Below are 24,408 nucleotides of genomic sequence, written 5' to 3'. Positions count from 1 at the left end.
TGGCAAATCTGAGCACTAGAATTGAGTGTGGGTCAGGCTGGGTTCAGTCGCAAGACACACCAGTACACATTACGGCTTAGACTGAGTGCTAACTGGGCTGGGCTAGGCTGTAACCCCACCAGTGGGAGCTGCAATTGGGGGTTTTCTGGGCCAGGCCACACTATAGCACACTAAAGCACTGAGGCTGAGGCGAGGCAGGCTATGCCAGACTGGGCCACAGCATCCAATCAGCACATGTGAGAAGCAAGCGGGAAAGGGCAAAGCTGGTATGGGAATGTGGAGGGCTCCCCTGCTGGCTCACCACTCCCACTGGAGAGCATGTTTTGGGATGAAGGCAGACCAGATCGGACAGTGCTACAACACCTGTGGGTTTCATGTGAGTTAGATCAGGGAAAAGCCAGGCTGGGCTGACTGTTCTTACTGGTGCAAGCATAAATCAGAATGGGTGAGGGTTGGTTGGGCTTTGCCACGGCATCAGCTAGCAGAGCTGGCACTGGGGGCTAATTCTGTCAGGTTAAACTGCAAAACCATCTGAGAGTACATGATCTGGGAGTGGGATTGGGCCCAGTAGGGAAATAGTGGGCACCTCCCTCTTGGGCTACCACTCCTACTGGAGAGTATGAAAATCAGGCAAGGACTGAAGCAGGCGTGGCTAGACAGAGAGTGCTCCCACCAGCATGTGTGGGCTGGATAGTGGAGCTGCTTGGGTTGAACTAGGCTTCAATGCCCACTAACATGTAGGAGAGCTGAATGGGATGTGGAAGAGATCAGACAAGTTTGCTATACATACTGGCAAGTACAGGAACGAGGGCAGGAGGCGGAATTGGTGGGAGTTATTGTGGGTCGCTCTGACTAGGCTGCAGCTCCCACTGGTTTGCGAGAAGGCAGAATGTGTGGTGGGAAGGATCAGACTGCATTGCAACACCCATTGGTTTGTGTGAAAGACAAGGCTAGGGCCCAGCGTCATGGCCTAGCAGCCAAAGTCCTTGGCTTGAACACACCAGGATCCCACATGGGCGCTGGTTCTAATCACAGCAGTTCCACTTCCCATCCAACTCCTTGCTTGTGGCCTGGGAAAGCAGATAAGGATGACTCAAAGACTTGGGTCCCCCCACCCATGTGGGAGACCTTGGAAGAGGTTCCTGGCTCCTGGCTTCGGAACAGCACAGCAACCACCAGCTCATTGGGGCAACGGACTATGCCAGGCCCTGTACTAGCATGCACACATAAGAATCTGGTCTGGGATCACCTCAGACAAAGTTTCTTTGGGGATCCCTCCAACTGAACTGCTGATCTCAGAACCCAAACCATGAAAAGAAGTGCAGGTTCCATGGTCTGACCATAGAGTGCAAGTGCCAAAGCTGAGCATCCTCAGAGGCTCAGACGGAGTAGTGGATAGCATATCCAGGTGCACGTGGAGGATATGGCAGTCCATCAGAATCTGCACAGGACACCTGGTACCACAACAGAGAACAGAGGACAGAACAAATCAATCAACTACCCCAACCATGTGTTGACAGTAAAAATCTGGGCAAACAGAGACTCTAAGGTGGACTAGGTCAGCCAGTGGATTCTGGAGAGATTTCATCGTGCTTGGAATCACAAGACTAGCAGCAATTTAGAACTATTGAACTATCAAAACCATTTGAGCAGAGCCCTCACAGTATGCCCCACATCGGGGATGTTGGAATGGGTGGGAGGCTGAATGGGGCTTCTCCCTTTATCTCCCCTTTACCCCAGATACAGGAAAAAAAAGGCAATAATGTGGAAACAATGGTCTTTCCCACTTTCCTGCAGCCCTTGACCCTTTGTGCCCTAACCAACTATGTAAAGATTATCAATTTAAAATAATAATTAAAAAAAGAAAAAGTAACTTCTGTGCTGCCCCTGTCCTGGTCTGAACGTTCATGAGGTCCCCTTAGGCTCACTGCACCTACAAGAAACTGGCCAGTGAGCAAGTTCTCAGTTGTCTTCTGGGCTTAGGTCAGAGAGACTCACCCATGGAACTTGCCACACAGGTTATCCAGAGGAGCGGCCAAGCACAGTACCAGGCCCAGGCTCAGGTATGTAAAGGGATGGACACCATTGTGGGCAAAGGTAAGTGGAGTATTCTTTTCTCTGAGTACTCTGTGCAGAGACAGCACCTGGCTCCACTTGCTCCCAACAGGCTGTGACACCTAGCGGTCCTCATACGGCCTGAGCACCGGGGCACACAGCTCGTGTTGGGTCTCTCCTGTGCAGCTCTCCAGAGTCATGGGAAACACAGCTGCCAGGGATCTCCCAAATCCCTTTTTCCACAAGATTCTAGCTAGGTATGCTACCACTCAATAAAAAGCCCTTATTTCCCAGGTCCCCTACAACCAGCTATGGTCATGCAGACTCTAGTCAGCAAGCTGCAAGTGGCTGTGTTCACAGGAACCTTCAGAAAGTCTCCCACAAAGGAACAAAAGGCATCCCTCCCTCTTTTGCACCTCCAAACCTGATGGCTGGAGCTTTAGCTGCTCTTCTAAGTGTAAAGACCACTGCCCAGGGCAAAGCTATGATCACTGACTGATCCCTGACAAGGCTGTCACCTCCCATGGCATTTGTCACCCATCATGCCTGTCTAGCTCCAGTCTTCTCTTACAAAGAAATAAAATAAAACCTTAAAACACCACTATCACGTAGTTTCTAAGGTCTCTGCTGCACAATCGGATCCCAGCTGATACAGCTTATACAAAGATTTGAAACCTGGTGACCATGTGTGATGAGGGTGGACTTACTGCTTCGTCATCAATGAAGGAGGCATCAGGGGCGATTTCCTGGGGGGGGACCATGGCCGGGTCCTGTGCAGGATAGTAGGCCCCACTGTAGTAATCCTGTAGCCAATGAGAAAACAAGCACAGCAACTGAGGGTACAATAGAAGAAATAAGGATGGCCAGAACCAGTGCCCACACTACCATCCCTGCCAACAGATAAGCCAGGCCCAGATCCACAACCCTGCCCTGTACCCCAAGAACAGACCTGCAGCCTTTTCGATCTGTACTACCCAGAGATGGGTATTTCTTGGCAAAGGGTGACAAGGAATAGATATTTGCTCCTTCCTCAGTGCCCCCCTACTCCCTCAGCTGCTTCCCAAGAGCGACTCTCTCTCTCTCAGCACTGGCCGTTGCGGTCACTTGGGGAGTGAAACATCAGATGGAAGATCTTCCTCTGTCTCCCCTCCTCTCTATCTGACTTTGCAATAAAAAATAAATAAATCTTTAACAACAACAATTTAAAAAAAAGTAACTTAAAAATCCCCAGCAATTAGAAAACACTGATTTTCTTTTTTTTTTTTTTTAAGATTTATTAATTTATTGGAAAGTCAGATATACAGAGAGGAATCTTCCGTCTGATGATTCACTCCCCAAGTGTGTGCAACGGCTGATGCTATGCGCCAATCCGAAGCCAGGATCCAGGAACTTCTTCCGAGTCTCCCACACGGGTGCAGGGTCCCAAAGCTTTAGGCCGTCCTCGACTGCTTTTCCAGGCCACAAGCAGGGAGCTGGGTGGGAAGTGGGGCAGCCAGGATTAGAACCGGTGCCCATATGGGATCCCGGGGCGTTCAAGGCGAGGACTTTAGCCACTAGGCCACGCCACCAGGCCCAAGAACACTGATTTTCTACAATAATTTTCAATGGATATATTTAGATTTCAGAGTCAGGGCGGTATTTGCCACTTGGGAAACCCACATCCCCATACTGGAGTGCCTGGGTTTGATTCCTGGTTCCTCTTCTGATTCCAGCTCCTGGCTAACATGCACCCTGCAAGGTAACAGGCCCAAGTACTTGAATCTCCACTAGTCACAGGGCAGGCCCAGGTTGAGTTCCAGGCTCCAGGCTTGGCCTGGTCCAACACTGGATGCTGAATGTTTTTGCAGAGTGAACTTATAAGGAAGATCTCTTTCTCTGTGTCTTTCAAATATTTCAAACCTTTCTAAATGACAACATGTCAGGGTTCTCTATCATACTTAAAGTGTTTTATTTTGCACAGGCTACCTCAAAGTGTTTATAATTGCACCCGGAACTCCAATGTAGGCTCCAGTCATTAGAGCCACTAACAGTGAACCAAAGGATGGTAGATGAATCTCTGTCTTTCTGTAACTCTGCCTTTCAAATAAATAAGTAAGTCTTCAAAACAAAACAAAAACACTGATATGTTCTCACTTGCTGGATGCCAACCAGTGGCTTCTCATGCTTTTAACAGCATCTTTTTTGGCTAAAGAAGCCAAAACTGTCTTACTAGCTTCCACCCTCCTCCAACTGCTAACAATCTCAAGGGAATTCCATCTTGGAATAACCTACAGGATACAACAAGGCTTAACAACAAAGATTTAGGAAACACAATTGTTTTCAGAGTTTTGGTCAAAACAAGGCCGCCTCAAAGCCTTCCCTCCCTCCCCCTTCATCTACATGGAAAGTAAGATCGATACCAAACACAGAACCTCGCGGATCACAGAGGCCTCAGGCTGCCCAATGCAGCTCCTGGTCTGAGTGCTGAGTCCCCCACCTCTGAGAATCCTCCCTAGCTAAGCAGGCTCTGACTACGAGGAAGTTCTTTCTTAAATCACCCACAAGCTGGCATCCTACACTCTGTCTGAGGCCATACAAAACAAACCTAAATACTTCTTCCAGGTAACACTTGAATATAGCATGTCTAGAGATAGTTATAATAACCATCTCCTGAGCATTCACTATGTTGCAGGCACTACGTAAGCTTATGCAATTCTTCCAGCAACCCAACGAAGTTATCATATCCCACTTTGTAGCTGAGGTCTAGGACTTGGCAAGGCAGGTGGATAATCCACCCAAATGCACAGAGCTTGAGATTCAGAACCCAAATTGCCTTCAGGATGCCCTCCATGTGTCTTTTCTTCCAGGGTGCCTGCATTGAGCCCACCCAGCTTCCCACTCCATCAAGGCTTCTCAGTGGTGCGCTCTGCCACTAACCCCCACATGTCCCCCTGACCCTCAGTTTGCCTCTCTCCATGCTTTCTCAGTACTCCTTCCTCCACAGACTCTCCTGAGGCTACCACTAACAAGAACTGAGGCCACAGTCCACTTGTCCACACCTGAATGTGTCCAGCATCTCTGGGCTCAGCAACCACTCCTCTTTCTTCTCTCTACATCTTACAGCAGCTCCCACATAGGGCTGCGATTTCAGAGCAAGTGTTAGCTCTGAGGTTCAACCTAGACTCTAAGACCTGAGCAGCTGAGACCCATAGGGTTTGAAACACATATGGCACACTTTGAGGTACGATGGTTTCAATGGAGAACAAGACAATAGGTTAGTCCCACATAGGTGACAGTACAGAGGCTGCCATCACTGCCCTCTGTGTCCCTACTCACCTGATAATAAGCACCAGCAGCATTGGCATCGCCGTATGTGGAAAACTGATTGTAGCTGTAGTCGTCCCCAGGCTTAGGCACCCAAGGGGCCCCACTCGAGCCTGCTGCCATCTTGAATTCAAGGGGGGCATTGGCTGCATCGTCCTGGAAAGCAGGCTCCGGCTCCGTGCCTGGGGGCAGCTCTTCAGGGACAGTAGGGAGAGGGTAAGGGTATGGCTCGACTCCCGGTAGCTCTGCCTTGTCAGGGAGGGAGAAAAAGTTCTCGGGGGCTACTTCCTCATCACTGTCATCCTCCTCCTGCGTGATCTGCTTTGTCACCTGCAGGGCAGCACTCTTGGCAGCAGCCTTGATGGCAGAGGGTGACGGAGTGGTGGTTGTAGTGCCCACGACAGGGGCAAGTGGGGAAGGCTTGGTCTTGGGAGCCGGTCTGGAGGGCTTGGTCTCAGAGGAGCCCTCTGAAGGTTTCCGGGAGAAGGCGTGGGGTAGGAGCAACCTGTTAGTCTCTTTCACAGTCAAGTTTTTAGGTTGAGGAAGCAAGGCAGACAACCCAGTCCCCTCGCCGGATCCCTGAGGAGCCCAGGCATGGACAGGAGGGAAAAAAGATGACAAGGAGAATTTTACATTAGGGACCAGTGACACAGCAAACAGGAATTACAGGTACACATTCCAGTCTAAAATCTCACCAGCCCTTGTTCTAGTCATCTAATCTACACCTGACTGCCCTGACCTCTGGCCCTACTATAGGCTCCATCTCCCATGGTGAGATACCACTCCCTTTCCCTGCCTGTCCCCAGCCCAGCTCCACTGCACTCAGCAGCAGTGCCTTCCCTAGCTCTGGGTATTCAGCAAACCCCTTGACCTTCATCTGGTATCATTCCCTTCCCCCTCAGAGCCCAGGTCTGTCTCCAGCCTATTCCTTTCACCATGCCCAGAGGGGCCTCCTAATGTGAGAAGTCAGTCATCCTTTGACTGCCACCCAAAGTCAAGAACAAAGTGTCCAAAAGAAACATTCATGTCAGGTGCCAGAAGGCCTCTCCCTGCCCGAGGAAAGCCCTGCGGATGTGGGACATGAGCTTGTTGGTGCCAGTTAGACACTCAACTTACTGAGATCTAAGCTAACTGGCCTAGCCACCCAGAACCCCCGACTATCTGCAAGAACCTCTTAGACTCCACTCTCTGCATGTTCAAAGGCCAGTCTGATCTAACCAGAGGGTGAAGGGGTGACAACTGGCACCTGGAGTCACTGTCCTAGAGGACCAGTGTGCCTCAGTCCTCAGGCAAGCGCCCTGAACGACTAGAGCAAGCTAGAGTCAAGCACAAGGCAAGAGGACTAACAAAGGCGAACAGTGGGTTCCTCTGCTGCCGGCTGTGTGCATGTGTCTGGGTCACTGGAGCCTGTGGGGCACAGGTAGAATATATCCTCAGGCGATCCCTGAAGCATTCAACCTCCCTCTGCAGGGCAGGGTCCCCAGAGTGCTTTAGCAACCTATGCTGCTGCCTCTACCCACTCACATCTTCCTGTGCTATACAAACCTGTTGTTGTCACAGAGGGTGCCTTCTGAGCCAGTCCACCTCCTCCAGAAGGCTGTCTTGGCAACAGAAGAATCGATTGGCTTTGCTGGGTCCCAGCTTGGCAGCTTCTGCCACAACTCCTTCATCACCCTCACTGTCAGCCACTGTCACCCACATCACTCACCCTTGCCAGCTGTTTCTAACTCCCAAGCAAGTGTGCCCACTTGAGACCTCTGCCTTGGTAGCTAGGGGATGGGGCAGTTTCAGCAACGCAGGTCCAAACCTTGGGACAACAACCTTATTTGCTTTTCCTTCTCCACATGAGGTCAGAGTCATCAAGTTTAGGCACAAAAGAGAGAGAAACTTCTGGGGACCTGAATGAAAGATCCTGGGACGAGGGAAAGCACAAACCAGCAGCAAGACCATCACCCATGGCATTATTCAGGGGGATGGGGCGCCCCATCTTGATCACAGAGCAGCAGCCGAGAGGGATAAGGCACAGCTCAAGTGCAGTAGGAAACGCTTCCTGAAGATTCTGACTCCCAACTCCGGCCTTCTCAGTGGCCTGAGCTCATGGTTTTGTTCATGTGGAAAACAGGAATAAAAATAGTACTACATGGGCACTATTGTGAGGACCAAGTCAGTTACATACTGCTGAAGCACTGAGAACAGTGCCTGGTAACACTAAGTGCTATTTAAGAATGTATTTCCCAAGGCAAAAGTGAAACAAGGGGAAAGTGGACAACACTGGTGCTAGTGAAATATGGACGCTTCCTGACAGCATTTCCATCTAGCCATTTCCCTTTTGTCCCTAAAATACTCCTTCTACCAAAATGCCATGAACTGAACTGAGTCCTGATCCATCTCCCTGCCACTGCCTGTCTTCTGGTAGAGATGACACCATTACGTCAAAGCTACAACACTGAGAAGAGACACGCAAGAAACAGCAAACCAGACCCACTCGGCTCTCAAATACTTGCTCTCGGGCTGATGTGAGAACTGCTGGGTGCTCCGAGTCCTGTCTTCAGCAAACAATGTGGGGAAGACAAGATCTGGCTGCAGTTATGTCACAAAGCTTACCTGAAGGACAACTTTCTTCTTTGTGGGTTCATCTTCCTCAGAATCTGACTAAGAGAAAGAGAAATGGAATAAGGACTCACCATTTTAAGATAGCGGGAGAAACACACACAATGAACCACACAAACATAAAGGGGCTATCTGTGCAGTCACCCTGTGCAGAGATGCGCCCATTCTGGGCCCAGCCAAACAGTGGGGCCTCTTTCCTGGTCACCAACGCTGCTGAGAACAGTGCCCAGCTTGCTATCCCACGGTCACTCATTCCCATCCCCCTGGACTCAGTACATAGTCTGTTTGGTGTCAATTTCTAATCTGTTAAATTAAGACTATTTCCGCCCATTTGGTCCTTGGTGGGAAGAAAAGGCTATACCCATTTTTCTTCCTATAAATCTGTCCACTAGAAGATGAATAGTATTTGGCCCACAATCTCACCCAATCTCGGCTTCACTTTTAAAACCACTTATACAGACTGCATAACCACAGGGCTGGGGCGCTCCGGTGGGATTAAGTGGTGTGTTAACTACACTTCTATGAGGCATTAAAGGTCAAAGCCTTTGGAGAGATCCATTCCCTCTGCAAGAATGATCTATTGTCTGCCAGACAGAGCTGCTCACCGTCGGGAAGGCAGGCAAATGACAACGGAGAGGATTTGAGGCGAGACAGGAGGTCACAGTGTTGTCCCTCTGATACAACAGGGTTGTTTCAAAGTCATCAAGCTGGAAACAGTCTAAACTTTAAGCTCAATACAATTCCTTAGTGTTGTGGTATAACAGGTAAAGCAGCCACCTGTAATAGTAGCATCCCTCAGCAGCACCAACTCATGTTCCAGCTGTTGCACTTCAGATTCAGCTCCCTGATAATAGCCTGAGAGAGCAGAAGATGGCCCAAGTGGCTAGGCCCCTGCTACCCACATGGGAGACATGATGGAGCTCCTGAATTCAACCAGGCTCAACCCTGGCTTTTGTGGCTATCTGAAGAGTGAACCAGAACATGGAAGCAAAACAAAGCTCTTGAAGTTTTCCATTTGTCCACTTCCTAAGAGCTGGGCTGAAGCCAAAACTCTGGAGCTTTATCTGAGTCTCTCACATGGGTGGCAGGAACTGAAGCACTTAGGCCATTTTCTGTTACTTCCCCAGACACATTAACAGGGAGCTAGAACAAAGTGAAACCATCCTTTTAACAAAAGCCTATGCCAGCTTTAACCATCTGTGCCATAGTGGTCCCCCACCCCCTGGCCAAGTCCTGATATAGGTGATCATGCAGGAATCTAACAGCCTGATCACCTAGATTCTTTTTTTTTTTTTCTAAAACCCGCGTGAGAGACCTGGAAGAGGCTCCTGGCTCCTGGCCTTGAATCAGCACCACTTCAGGGGTTGCAACTACTTGGACAGTGAACCACAGGATGGAAGATCTTTCTCTTTGTATCTCTTTCTCTCTGTAAATCTGATTTTCCAATTAAAAAAGAAAAGAAAGAAAGAAAACAGAAAAGCAAACTACAACAGAGAGCTATCATCTGCCTTAGCAAGCCCAGCACTGAGGATTTACCCAGAAGACGTGAACTCGGCACACTGTGGGATAGCTGCACTCCCATGTTCGCCAAAGCACTGCTCACCACAAATAGAATACGCAGCTAACCTAAGAACCCACTGCCAGGTGAATGGATAAAGAAAATATGACCTGTGGGCCCGACGCAGTGGCACAGTGGTTAAAGTCCGAGCCCTGAATGTGCCGGGATCCCATATGGGCGCCGGTTCTAATCCCGGCAGCCCTACTTCCCATCTAGCTTCCTGCTTGTGGCCTGGGAATGCAGTCAAGGACAGCCCAAAGCCTTGGGACCCTGAACCTGCGTGGGAGACCTGGAAGAGGCTCCTGGATCCTGGCTTCAGATTAGCTCAGCTCTGACTGTTATGGCCACTTGGGGAGTGAATCAGCAGATGGAAGATCATTTTCTCTATATCTCCTTCTCTCTGTAAATCTGACCTTCCAAATAAAAAAAAACTTGATTAAAAAAAAGAAGAAAATGTGACCTACACACACTCCCACCCCCAGCAACATTCAACCTGAAAAAAGAAGGAAATATTGTCAATTGTGATATGAATGGAATTAGAAACATTATACTAAATGGAATAATCCAGGCATACAAAGACAAACACTGCCTATTCTCATCCCGAAGTCCCAAACAAGGCATCTCATAGAAGCAGAGAGAATGAGGCTGGCAGGGCTGGGGGGGAGATGACAGTCACAGGTCCACAGGGCAGTCTCGGGCAGGCAGGAGGAGTCTGTCTTGTGACAGTCACTGCACAACACTTCATCCCCCACATTTAGGTACCCAGACTGCCTGCCCTTATCGGCTTCTAGATGTATATTTGGCAACAGTTAGGAATGGAAAACACTGCCCCCCGACCACGGACTGGCAGCATTCCACTACAAGGAACAGTTCTTGCTGTCACAGTAAAGGCAGAAGTACACATGTGGTGAACCTAGCAGTTACACAACAGGCACAAATGAGTCAGAATTAGTAGGACATCATCCACCAAAGATGGGTGATGTTGGGACATCAGGTTGGAAAAGGGCATGTTTAAATTTCAACAGGCTCAGTCCAACACAATGGCTCAATAGCTAAATCCTCACCTTATAAACGCCAGCATCACATACAGGCACCAGTTCATGCCTCAGCTGGGCCACTTCTATTCCAGCTCCCTGCTTATGGCCTGGAAAGGCAGTAGAAGATGGCCGAAGGCCTCAGGACCCTACACCTGCATGGGATACCCGGAAAAAGCTCCTGGCTTCAGATCGGCTCAGCTCCAATCATTCATGGCCATTCAGGGAGTGAACCAGAAGATGGAATATCTTTCTCTCTGTCTCTCTTCCTCTACATAATTCTACCTTTCCAATAAAAATAAGTAAATCTTTATACTCCCACACGTTACAGAATAGGTGTTGTGACATGGTGGAGTTGAGTTGTCCCTTACAACATCAGCGTCGCATCTAACATCCCATATTGGAGTGGCAGTTCCAGTCTTGGCTGCTCCATTTTCAATTTATCTCTCTGCTAACATGCCTGGGAAGGCAGCAGATGATGATTCAGATTCAAGTAATTGTATTCCTGCCACCCATGTGGGAAACTTGGATGGAGGCTTTGCTTATCTTCACTCTGACCCACCCTGACTATTGTGGTTATTTGCGGAATGAACTAGCAGATGTTAAGATCCATGTAGCTGTGCCCTTCATTGTAAAGTGAAAGTGGCCACAACAGCCAGAACTGAGCCGATTCAAAGCCAGGAGCAGGAGCTTCTTCTAGGTCTCCCACGTGCGTGCAGTGGAGAAGTGGCCATCTTCCACAGTTCTCTCAGGCCACAGGCATGGAGCTGGATGAGAAGTGGAGCAGCCGGGACATGAACAGACACCCATATGGGATCTCGGCACTGCAAGGCGAAGATTTAGCAACTGAACCATCACGCTGGCCGTAAAAAAAAAAAAAAAAAATTTAACAAGTTAGGTGACAGGTCCAACGGCAGCAATCTGGTAATAAGTTTTATCCAAAGTTGAGTTAATCTTTATAAAATTGTACATGTTTCTCTTTCAGCTGTCATATCCTGTGACAAACGAAAAGCAGGACTGTGTGGTGTGGCAAACTGTCCTATGGCTAATAGGATTGAAGACCAGATCAACCGGGGGAAGAAAATTCAATTTTTCTGTAAATGTCACAGGCAAAGACTATTTCCATTATACCGACAATCTGAATTTGAGAGCAGGAGAAGAAAATCTGTAGGAAGACTTTGAATACCCTATTATTTCTGGATTCAGAGGATTGCCATGACAACTCACAAGTCTCCTTTCCTTGTGCATTTTATACTAAACTTCTACTGAACCACATTTTAAGCCATGGCATAACCCAACTACGTATGAAGAGTCTCTTAAAACAAATGCTAAAGGAATTTAGAAATGTGCTGGGATCAGGGCCCAGCACCGTGGCCTAGTGGCTAAAATCCTTGCCTCGAACGCCCCGGGATCCCATATGGACGCTGGTTCTATCCCGACAGTCCCACTTCCCATCCAGCTCCCTGCTTGTGGCCTGGGAAAGCAGTCAAGGACGGCCCAAGGCCTTGGGACCCTGCACCCACATGGGAGACCCAGAAGAGGTTCCTGGTTCCCAGCTTCAGATCAGCGCAGCACTGACCATTGTGCTCACTTGGGGAGTGAATCATCGGACGGAAGATCTTCCTCTCTGTCTCTCCTCCTCTCTGTATATCTTTGTAATAAAAATAAATAAAATTAAAAAAAAAAAAAAAGAAATGTGCTGGGCTTGAAGTCATTGTTACTCATCTCTAAGGGAGGAGCAAGAGCAAGTCCTTACTTCTTCAAGCTGAGCAGCAGGGTTCTAAAATACCCAATAATCTACTTGTGGCCAGAGAAAGCCAAGGGAGGAGGAGAGTGGGCAAACAGGAGGACATGCCCCTCGTATTAACTTCAACCAGCTGCATCATCTACTCAAAATGCTTCTGGACGCCTTTCCAACAAAAATAAATACATTAAAAAAAAAAAAAAAAAAGGAGGGGAACAGTGCATGGGCTCAAATGACTAATCCTCTGCCTACAAGTGCCAGCATCCATATGGGCACCAGTTTGTGCTCCAGCTGCTCCACTTCCAATCTAGCTCCCTGCTTATGTCCTGGGAAAGCAGCAGAGGATGGCCCATAGTCTTTGGACCCTGCACCCATGAAGGAGATCAGAAGTTCTAGCTCCTGGGCCTGGTGCAACAGCATATTGGTTAAAAGTCCTCGCCTCGAATGCGCCAGGATCCCATATGGGCGCCAGTTCTATCCCGACAGCCCTGCTTCCCATCCAGCTCCCTGCTTGTGGCCTGGGAATGCAGTTGAGGACAGCCCAAAGCCTTGGAATCCTGCACCTGTGTGGGAAACCCAGAAGTTGTTCCTGGCTCCTGGCTTTGGATTAGCTCAGCACCGGCTGTTGCGGGCGCTTGGGGAGTGAATCATTGGACTGAAGCTCATTCTGTCTCTCCTCCTCTCTGTATATCTTTATATCTGCCTTTCCAATAAAAATAAGTAAATCTTTAAAAATAAACAAATCTTTTAAAATCACATATACCACAAAATTTACATATGTAATCACTTTTCTAAATCATTTTTTTAAAGATTTATTTATTCTTATTTGAAAGGCAGATTTTCACAAAGATCTTCCATTCGCTGGTTCACTCCCCAAGTGGCTACAATGGCCAGGGCTAAGAGGATCTGAAGCCGAAAGCCTGGAGCTTTAGGTATCTCTCATGGATGCCAGGTTTCAAGGCTTTGGTCCATCCTCTACTGCTTTCCTAGGCCATAAGTAAGGCGCTGAATGGGAAGCGAAACAGCTGGAACAGGAACCAGCACCCACATGGGATCTTGGAATTTGCAAGGCAAGGATTTAGCCACTAGATTACTGTGCAGGACCCCAAAACCATTTTTAAGTGTACAACTTAAATGATGGCATTAAATACATTTACAACAGTGTGCAACTATCACCGCCATTTGTTTTCTATAACTTTTTCATGATACCTACCAGGAACTCTGTACATGTTCGACAGTAACTCAATACCCCTCCTCCTAGCCCCGGATAACCTCTAAACAGATATAACACATGGAATATAGCACCTTTGTCTATGCAGTTCCAGCCCTGAGTGGGTTCTTTTTTAAAAAAAGATTTATTTATTTTTATTACAAAGTCAGATATACAGAGAGGAGGAGAGACAGAGAGGAAGATCTTCTGTCCAATGATTCACTCCCCAAGTGAGCACAATGGTCAGTGCTGCGCCGATCCGAAGCCAGGATCCAGAAACTTCTTCCAGGCATCCCACACGGGTGCAGGGTCCCAAAGCTTTAGGCCGTCCTCGACTGCTTTCCCAGGCCACAAGCAGGGAGCTGGATGGGAAGAGGAGCTGCCGGGATTAGAACCGGCACCCATATGGGATCCCGGGGTGTTCGAGGCAAGGACTTTAGCCACTAGGCCATGGTGCTGGGCCCGACAGAGGCTTTTCTGAGCATAATGTCCTCACAGCCCACCCATTGTTCCACCATGTATCACAACTCTGATGCTTTCTGAGACTGAGTAACATTTCAGTGTATGGATGTGTCATATTCACCTGCTGGCAGACACATTGCTGCCTTCAGCTAGAACTGGGAATACTGCTGGAAGTATTCCTGTACAACGTATGTTTTTAGTCTCTGCTTTCTTTTTTTAAGATTTCTCTTTTTTTTTTTTTTTTTTTACTGAAAAGGCAGATTTACACAGAGAAGGAAACAGAAAAGTCTTCCATCCACTGGTTCATTCCCTACAACAGCCAGAGCTGAGCCAATCCAAAGCCAGGAATTTCTTCAGGGTCTCCCACATGAGTGCAAGGTCCCAAAGACTTGGGTAATCCTCTGCTGCTTTCTTAGCCCACAAGAAGGCAGCTGGAAGGGAAGCAGAGCAGCAGGAACACAAACTGGTGCCCACCTGGCATCCTAGTGCTTGCAAAGGGAGGAATTAGCCAAGTGAGTCATCATGCCATCCCCCTCCTTTTTTCAAGATATATATTATTCTATTTATTTGAAAGACAAACTTGGCCCCAGTGTGATGGCTCAATTAGCTAAATCATCCCCTTGCAAGCTCCAGGATCCCATATGAGCACTGGTTTGTGTTCCAGCTGTTCCACTTCCCATCCAGCTCCCTGGGAGGGCAGCAGAGGATAGATGCCCCAAGTCCTTAGTACCCTGCATACCCACATGGGATACCTGGAAGAGGCTCCTGGCTCCAGTCTGGCTCAGCTCCACTTATTGTGGCCACCTGGGGAGTGAATCAGTGGATGGAAGATGACCTGTCTGTAAATCTTCCGTTCTAATAAAAATGAATAAATCTTAAAATAAATAAGCAGGGGCCCGGCGTGATGGCGCAGTGGTTAAGGTCCTCGCCTTGCATGCCCGGGATCCCATATGGGCACCGGTTCTAATCCCGGCAGCCCCGCTTCCCACCCAGCTCCCTGCTTGTGGCCTGGAAAAGCAGTCGAGGATGGCCTAAAGCTTTGGGACCCTGCACCCGCGTGGGAGACCCGGAAGAGGCTCCTGGCTTTGGATTGGCTCAGTTCCAGCCATTGTGGCCGCCTGGGGAGTGAATCATTGGACGGAAGATCTTCCTCTCTGTCTCTCCTCTCTGTATATCCGCCTTTCCAATAAAAATAAATGAATCTTTTAAATAAATAAATAAATAAATAAAAATAAGCAAAAGGCAGAGCTAGAGAGAGAGGTGCGTCTTCTCTCTACTGGTTTACACTGAAGTGACCAGAATCGATGGTGCTAGGCCAGGCAGAACACAGGAACCAGGAAAGAGATACTTCTTCCAAAGACCAGGGACGGACCAAGCCGAAGCCTGGGTCCAGAGGCCCAAGCACTCTGGCCATCTTCCATTGCTCTCCCAGCCCAGATTCAGTAGAGGGCTAGATCAGAAGTGGTGCAGCCAGGACTGGAACTGATGCCAATATGGGATGCTGGCACTGCAGGCAGCAGCTTTACCTACAATATCACAGCACTGGACCTGAGTGTTAACTTCTTGAGAAACCACCAAGCGTTTTACACTCGGGAACATAGTAAATGGAAGATGCAGAGTCAAACCCTGGAGTGTACTGAAGGCCAGCAGATGGCAATCAGAGTGGGTCTGTCCAACAAGATCAAGTGCTATGCCTGGAGCATCAGAGCACCCAGGGGTGAGGGTGCTTAGCCAGACACATGCATACATGTGCAAGCACATACACACACTCACTCGCTCTCTCTCTCTCCTCTTGGCACAGGCTGAGATGTCTCTGAAGAAGAAAGCACTGTGTTTCTTTTTGGCCTCGATGGCCACCTCTGTCTTCTCTGTTTCATCTGCCAGAAGTGACAAGACACATATACCTGAGGCTGCTGAGCAAGAACGGAAGCAGACATTTCCCATTAAGCCGGGACCCGCAGGGTCTACTCAGCTACCAGAGCCCTCGTCCCCAGCGGCTGCTTCCCTCTTATCTCCTCAGGCTCTGGCGCTCGCCCTCTCCAAGAAGCACTCACCGCCAGGGCCAGCAGCCAAGAAGGAAAGAAGGGCCCAGCCAGACCCTGGCCCCCAGGGCTCCACGCCCTGCCCACTACCACCCTGGGCCCTGCAACTTAGATTCACTGGTCCCCAGTACCTTTTGCTTACATATATCCATCAGGAAGGAATTTTTTCTCCCTCCAATTTTTGTGCTTCTTGTTTATATCGCTTTCTAAATTTAGGTTGCCTCTAGCTCCTTTTGCTATCTTTCCAAATTTTATTTATTTATTTATCAATTTATTTATTTATTTATTTGATGTGTTTGAAAGGCAGAGGGGAAAGGGAGAGACAGAGACAAATACTGTCCATTTGCTGGTTTACCTCCCAAATACCTACAAGAGACAGGCCCAAAGCAGGCTGAAGCCTGGAAGTTACAACTCTATCCAGGTCTCACATACAGGTGGCAGCGGCCCAAGCGAGCCACCAACAACCTTTCTAAACACATTAACAGGAAGCTGGATGGCAAGCTGAGAGGCTGGGGCTCAAAACTGGCACTGATAAATTTAATCCTCTGCAAACATCAGATTAATTTTCTGTGCCACAACTAGCCCCACTCTATCTTTTCTCAGAAGGCATGAAGACAGAACAAAACAGCACCTCTGCAACTTCTGTCATGTGGCTTTGGGTCACTCACCCCCATTCTCTAAGCTTCTGCTTCCCTCCAGGAGTAAGTGGCCAGCACAGAGTCACACCCTGAGCAGATCACTCACGAACACCACCCTACACCCACTACCCTACGAGCCAGGTATAACCTCACATGAATCTACCAGACACCTCTAGTATTTGGTTACTAGAAATGACAAAAATTAATGGAATCATAGCCTCAGAGCTCCGAGTTTTATGCCAGTTGAGTGAACAATCTGAGGGCGGTAGCGGGCCTGGCACAGTAGCCTAGTGGCTAAAATCCTCATCTTGCATGCTCCAGAATACCAGATGGGCACCGGTTCATATCCTGGCTGTTCCACTACTCCTCCAGGTCCCTGCTTGTGGCCTGGGAAAGAGGTAGAGGATGGCCCAAAGCCTTGGGACCCTGCACCATTTGGGAGATCCAGAAGAGGCTCCTGACTTTGGATCAGCTCAGCTCCAGCTGCTGCAGCCACTAGAAATAATTCAGAGGATGGAAGATCTTCCTCTCTGTCTCTCCTTCTCTCTGTAGATCTGACTTTCCAATGAAAATAAATCAATCTTTAAAAAAAGAAAAGAAAAATAGTGGTGATACTAACACCAACTCAACCTAAGATTTCTAGAATACACATTTTTTTTGTTTAAGTTTTGTTTATATTTATTGGAAAGTCAGATTTACAGAAAGGAGAGACAGAGAGGGAGATCTTCCCTCCACTGGTTCACTCCCAAGCGGCCACAAAAGCTAGAGCTGAGCCAATTAAAAGCCAAGAGCTCCTTCCAGGCCACCCATGCAGGTGCAGGGTCCCAAGGCTTTAGGCCGTCCTCGACTGCTTTCCCAGGTTACAAGTAGGAGCTAGATGGGAAGCAGGGCTGCCAGGATTAAAACTGGCACCCATACGGGATCCCGGCACATGCAAGGTGATAATTTTAGCCACTAGGCTCCTGCGCCAGGCCCTGAATACACATTCTATGACACAAAATTATTCTTTTCCTTTCTGCTTTCTGTGCATCCTTATTTCAAAAAACTGGTGTCAGGAAAGGGGCAGACCTGGCTAGACAGAATGGCAACCATCAGCATGTGTGGGGCTGGATAGTGGGCCCCGTTGGGTTGAACTAGGCTTCAATGCCCACTGACATGAGAGCTGAATGAGATGAAGGACACACTGGAGCAGTCTGCTGTACATACTGGCAAGCACGGAAACCAGGGCAGGGGCCGACCTGGTGGGGGTTTTATGGGTCGCCCTGACTAGGCTGCAGCTCCCACTGGTTTATGTGGGAGCCATGTATGTGGTGAGCAGAAACAGGCTGGACTGCAACACCCATTGGTTTGTGAAAGACAAGGCTGGAAACAGAAATGACCCAGCAACTGCAACTACCAGCTCATTGGGGCAACGGACTATGCCAGGCCCTATACTAGCATGCACACATAAGAATCTGGTCTGGGATCACCTCAGACAAAGTTTCTTTGGGGATCCCTCCAACTGAACTGCTGATCTCAGAACCCAAACCATGAAAAGAAGTGCAGGTTCCATGGTCTGACCATGGAGTACAAGTGCCAAAGCTGAGCATCCTCAGAGGCTCAGACGGAGCAGTAGATAGCATATCCAGGTGCACGTGGAGGATATGGCAGTCCATCAGAATCTGCACAGGACACTTGGTACCACAACAGAGAACAGAGGACAGAACAAATCAATCAACTACCCCAACCATGTGTTGACAGTAAAAATCTGGGCAAACAGAGACTCTAAGGTGGACTAGGTCAGCCAGTGGATTCTGGAGAGATTTCATCGTGCTTGGAATCATGAGACTGGCAGCAATTTAAAACTAATGAACTATCAAAACCATTTGAGCAGAGCCCTCACAGTATGCCCCACGTCAGGGACCTGGAATGGGTGGGAGGCTGGATAGGGCTTCTCCCTTTGTCTCCCCCTTACCCCAAATACAGGAAAAAAAAAAAAAGGCAATAATGTGGAAACAATGGTCTTTCCCACTTTCCTGCAGCCCTTGACCCTTTGTGCCCTAACCAACTATGTAAAGATTGTCCAAAAAAAACTGGTGTCTCTTGGAGGCCAGCACCATGGCTCAACAGGCTAATCATCCACACTCTGGTACAAGCATCCCATATCGGCACCAGTTTGTGACCCCTCTACTCCACTTTCCATCCAGCCTCCTGCTTATGGCCTCAGAAGCAGCAGAAGATGGCCCAAAGCCTTGGGACCCTGCACCCACATGGGACACCCAGAAGAAGTTCCTAGTTTCTGGCTTAGGATCAGCCCAGCTCCAGCTGTTGTGGCCACTATGGAATTGAACCAGCAGATGGAAGACCTTCCTCTCTCTCCTCTCTGTAAATCTAGCTTTCCAGTAAAAATAAATAAATCTTTTAAAAAAAAAAAAAAAGCCTAAATCTTAAGGTCATGAATCAGCCAAAATGGCTTGGGGTCACAGCAAGAACAGCATAGGGGAAAAGGAGCACAAGGATCCCTCCTCATTCCCCATGCCCAGGAGCTGACCAAGGGGATCCTGGAAGGCACCTGCATGGAGAATCTGACACTCTCCTGACTGCAGTTGACTGGATGGCCTGACGGAGACCCAAACATTCCAATTCTCTCTCACAGGAAATTAGAATTGGCTCTAGCATTGAAGTTCCATCTGGGCTGGTCTCTAACAGGAACAAACCCAAGAAGATGTGAGTGAGTGGCCCCTTTCACCTTCAACAAAGGCCAAAGAGCAGCCAAGCCTCCACCAGCTCTCTCCCCAGCACATGGGCTATGTGGATCACACCCTGACATTCAGGCTAACATGGGTGGCTTCTGACCCTGCAACCAAAGAAGGCTAACTCATCCCGGATCAACTCTGCCTCTAACAGTCCCTCAGTGAATGGCAGCACCATACCACCTTTTGCGCCCTAAGAGGGGGCGGTCAGCTTGCATGCTCTACAACCAACCCTCACGCTTCTACCACCTAAACAGATCTCGACCCCCTGGTCCCTACCCTCCTCTATCCCTCTGCCTGCCACTCAGGTGCCGAGCAACTCTCCCACTGCATCTCAGCCAGGCTTGCTCCCTCCAAGGCTCTTAGAGTCTGCCTGCTCGGCCTGAGAGCTCACCAGCAGCCCAGAATGAAGCGCGAAGGCCAAACCAAGCATTGTGCTGTCCCAGGGCCTCTGCCCTCAGCCCCATCTCACACTGTGCTGGGCCCACACCATGCACCAGCACTGGGCCTCTCTCACTCAAGAGACCCTCATTTTCCCTGTCACCTCCCAGAGTTTATAGTTGGCTGCCTCTGTCCCATGTACTCTCCACTCTAGCATCTCCTGCTTCCTCCTACTCACCTGTTTCAGCTTCATTTCGATACCTCCCCCATCTAGGAGCCTTCCTAACCTTGTCAGACTGGATAAGGACCTTGGTGGTATACTCCCCTGGCACAGGCTGTACCGTGGTTCTTCTCTGACTTGACTAAGATCAATTTCCCTATCTATCTCTCCAAGCTGCTCCCTGGGGCAGAGTCCATCACGTTTACTGACACACTCAATTCAGGCACAAAGCAACATCTCAACACTGAATGAACAGATGAATGGCAACAGCTGAGTTAGGAACAGGGGCTATGGCCGCAGCCAGGTAGGCTACCACCTGTGATACCAGCATCCCGTATCAGGGCACCAGTTTGAGTCCTGACTGCTCTCCCTGCTAACAAGCCTAGGAGAGCAACAGAGCATGGCCACAGTGTAAAGGCCGCTGTCAACCTATATGGGAGAGACAGATGGAGTTCTGGGCTCATGGCATGGACCAGGACATCCCTGGCTGTTGTGACCATCTGGGGAGTAAAGCAGAGGATGGAAGATATCTCTCTCTCTCATCTTGTCTCTTTCTGTGTCAGTCTGCTTTTCAAATAAATCAATCTAAAAGAAAAAAATTCAGAATTAATTACTTTGGGGCCAGAGCAGTGGCATAGCAGGCTAATCCTTTGCCTACAACAGGAGCATCCCCTATCAGTGTCCATTCATATTCCGGCTGCTCCACTTCCCACCTAGCATCCTGCTAGCGGCCTAGGAAAGCAGTCGAGGATGGCCCAAAGCTTTTGCCACCTGGCACCCACGTGGGAGATTCAGAAGAAGCTTCTGGCTCCTAGCTTCAGATCAGCTCAGCTCCAGCCACTGCGGCCCCTTGAGGAATGAGCCAGCAGATGAAAACTCTTTCTCTCTGAGTCTCTTCTTTCCGTAAACCTGCCTTTCCAATACAAATAAATAAATTTACAAAACAAATAAACAAAGTAAGGGGTGACAGAGATGGGCCGGGAGCACACTTTTGGCCCAGCAGTCACCAGGCCCACATCCTGTACTGGGAGTACCTGGATAGACACCCTGCTGCGCTTGCCGGCTCCAGCTTCCTGCTGATGCACACCCCTGGGAGGCAGTGATGGCTCAAGCACATGGGCTCCTGCACTTCACCTGGGACACCTGCACTGAGTCTGGGATCCACCCTTCAGCACAGACCAGTCCTAGCCACTGCGAGCAGCTGGTGAGCGAGCCTGTGCACGGTGGCTCTCTCTCTGTCTCTTGGATTTAAACAAAACACCAAAAAACTGCTACCTTCATAGAGTTTGCATACCACAGTAGCTATATATACATGTGTATATGGTATGTGAGATGGTGTAAGTGCTATGCAACAGGTAACAAGAGGTTGCACTTAATTAAGTAGGGGATGAGGCCAGCACGGTGCCACAGCAGGCTCCTGGCTTCCGCCTGGCCCAGCCCTGGCAGCTGTGAAAATGTGAGGAACAAATGAAGGGATGGTAGATCTTGATCTCTCTCCTCCCCCTCTCTATCTTATAAAAAATTTAAAATACATAAAAATTGTAAACAGACACTAATCTAAAGGAATAACAAATACATAAAAAGGTAAGGCATGGAAAAGTTTGCACTGAGAATGATCCTTTTTAACCCACAACTGACTGAAGAGAGGGAGAGAACCTTAAGATTATCTGGAGGAAGAATCAACAGCAACAGCCAGGGTAAAGAAAAAAAAACCCACTAGCAGAGTGGGGAGAACAAGGCAAAGCAGGGGCAAGAAACTTCTCGCTTTCCAAAGCTGAGCTGGCACCCCCCAACTGACTTCTCCCAGGAAGGTGATCTGCCTCCTCTGTCCCACACCCTTACCAAGAGGCCTTGTGGTACTTTTCCACTGCAACCCATCAACACCACCTCAGCTAGCCTGCCTCTTCTAGAGACAGTGTGCACCACCTCCCTGGTGAACCGGACAAGAGAGGGCCGAGGGTCGAGCCGATCCCCTCCCAGACTTCTCTGACCACCCCACGCCAGCCCAGCTTCTGAGAACAGCATGGTTATCGCTCAGGATTCTCTGCCAACATCTGGCAGATGCTCAATATCTTGTCTAACTACCCCCTCCCACCACCAAACACACTTCCTTCGGCATTCAGCAGCCCCACTTCAAGTGTCCAGGAGACGAGGAGAGTGAAGACATGACCACGGCAGGCCTGGCCGCACTCAGTGCCCCCCGGAAGGATGCCATGTGTCCCGAGCCTGCATCCTAACTCCCTAGCAAGTTGACCAACTTCACCTCCAGTCAGTGGACACGTTTACGGGAGCCAATCTTTCCACCTCCTCAAGTCCGTCCCAAGGCCAAACTCTAACTCCACGGACAGTATTGGGAGAGAGGGGGAAGCCGATACTCACATCCCCCTTATGCAGCTCCGGCGCCGCGATCTTCACGGGCTCAGTCCTCTTCTTTGGCTTGGGAAGCCCCAGGGTGGGCCCGGCACCGCCGACAGGGGGGGGCAGGCTGAGGCCAGGGCCTCGGGGCGAGGGCAGCCCCAATCCCAGCCCCTCCCCAACTCCCGCAGCCTCAGCAGGGCTCACCCCCGGAGGTGGGGGGAAGCCGCCCAGGCCGAAGGGCAACGGGGGAGGAGGCTGGAGCCTGGGGTCTCCGGTAGGTGGGGGCAGCAGGAGCGGTGGGGGGAAGGCTGGGGGCAGCATCTGAGGGGGCGGGGGCAGCAAGGCCGGACCCTTAGGTGCAGGGAGAGAAGCGAATAAGCCCCCTAAAGTGGGCCCAGATGTAGGGGCCTCTGCCTCCCCTTCCTCCGGCTCCGGCTCAGCCTCGTCCGGCTCACTTTCATCGCTGCTGGCGTAAGCAACCAGCGACATGGTGCCTCCCGCCTTTGGGGCGCCCTTGCCGGCAGACAAGGCCTACTTGAGACCGGGGATGCCCGGAGGCCTAGTAGGCCCCGCTTTTCAAAAGGGCGGGGAACCAAAAAGCTTATTTGTTCTGTACTCTTAGGTCTAGCTCCGGCAAGAGCCCATGGCCATGGGTGAGTTCCACCGAGTAAAGCCTTCCCTCTTCACTTAAGCTCCTAGTCCCGGACAACTACACACAGCTAATGGCCGCCGAGTCACTCCGCCTCCTCCTCGGCGCACCAACATAAGAACTACCACTCCCAGAGAACACTTTGAAAACAGTTCCGTTCTCCACCACAGGGATCTCAGCACAAGGCAGGGCGGGAATTGGAGTCCGAGGACGGATTAAGTGGCGCGCAGAAAGACTGAGGGAAGCCCGCCTCTGGCGCAAGGGCTTGTGGGTTGAGTAGTTTTGTTGTTTACGTGATACTGCCTAAAATGACTACAAGCCCCATCGGCCACCGCGGTAGTCACCGAGATTGTAGGAGAGCATTTCGGTACTTGAAGTTCGCTAGGACGCGCTAGGATTTATGGGAAATGTGGTGTACTTAGAGTGCCGTGCTAAAGAAAGGGAGTCTGGGAAGGTGGAGGATTGTCCGGGGAACGCGGAGAGCCGGCGGGGGGCGGTGTAAATAGCTTAAAGGAAACGTGATCTGTAAATGAACTGATGGAGCTCTCAGAGTCGGCTGAGCCTGGGAAAAAGGCTCTTATACGCCCGGTAAAAGAGCCGAGAAATCCGTACGAAACGAAGCTGCAAGCCTCCAGAAAGAAAGCAAGGCTACAGGCCTAATAATAAACATTTAAAATAGCTGAAACAATGTGGCGAGCTCCTTTGCCATGACCAGGATGCACACCCAGGAGCACACCACGCCCATTGGCCTCGGCCATACTCTGCGGATCGCTGGGAGCCAGGGGCCTGTTCGAAACTCCTCGGCTCAACACGGCCAAGGGACGGGCTCGGACTCTCAGGCCGTTTCCCTTCGTCCATCCCTCCCAACCTGTGTCCCCCTGCATCTGCAGGTGCCCTCTGCCTCCCGGGGTGTCTGCAAGTGCTTCCTGCAATGCCTAGGCCTGCGTCCTGGGTTCTAGTTAGTTGTATTTTCCCTTCTGGTCCTTCTACAAGTATGGATAACACTATCCAGTTCATCGTGCCTGTCTCATTTGCTCCTGCATGGGTGGAGCATATTTTTGTTTGATTTCTGGGTACTTGTGTTCAAGCTTCAATATCTTGCATGAGCATCCTGAAGCGAACTTCTCACCAGTGCTAACTCCTGATTCCCGTTCACTCCGTGTGGGATGGGGCCCCCAGACATCTAGATCTTGGAGACGCTCACGAGTTGAATGCTGAGCAGGTGCACTTGGAGAAACTGGCCTAGCAGGTGCTGCCTGGCAACTGGCAAGCGCTGAACCAGGCACATTGCTCCAGCCTGCCCTGGAATCAGGCTTGCCAAGCCTCACACCATGTCTCACTTTCTACCTCTGGAAAATGCATAGAGCATTATATACAACCCTGCCCTACTCCGTGCGAGGAAAACTGACAAA

At 49.8% G+C, this 24,408-nt stretch overlaps 1 protein-coding gene across 2 annotated transcripts in view; it reads right to left on the bottom strand.

Annotated features, from left to right (window-relative positions):
* The window catches only part of PRCC (proline rich mitotic checkpoint control factor), a 29,105-nt gene extending 5,986 nt beyond the window's left edge, over window positions 1-23,119 (bottom strand). The window contains exons 1-4 of one of the 2 annotated variants that reach the window (XM_040988522.1): window positions 22,369-23,108; window positions 7,963-8,010; window positions 5,371-5,937; window positions 2,763-2,858 (exon numbers count right to left, since the gene is read on the bottom strand). In XM_040988522.1, the coding sequence (XP_040844456.1) occupies window positions 2,763-2,858; window positions 5,371-5,937; window positions 7,963-8,010; window positions 22,369-22,836 (1,179 nt within the window). In that variant the 5' untranslated portion in view covers window positions 22,837-23,108. Of the gene's footprint in view, window positions 1-2,762; window positions 2,859-5,370; window positions 5,938-7,962; window positions 8,011-22,368 lie in introns of both variants that reach the window. The other variant, XM_040988523.1, reaches the window with a different exon arrangement.
* Window positions 23,120-24,408: the final 1,289 nt, after the last annotated feature.

Source organism: Ochotona curzoniae, unplaced genomic scaffold (genome assembly GCF_017591425.1).
Source record: "Ochotona curzoniae isolate NIBS_2020 unplaced genomic scaffold, NIBS_Ocur_1.0 contig_4909, whole genome shotgun sequence".
Classification (NCBI taxonomy): Eukaryota; Metazoa; Chordata; class Mammalia; order Lagomorpha; family Ochotonidae; genus Ochotona; species Ochotona curzoniae.
The sequence above is the reverse complement of the archived record's forward strand: the minus strand, read 5'-3'. Positions and strand labels throughout refer to the sequence as shown.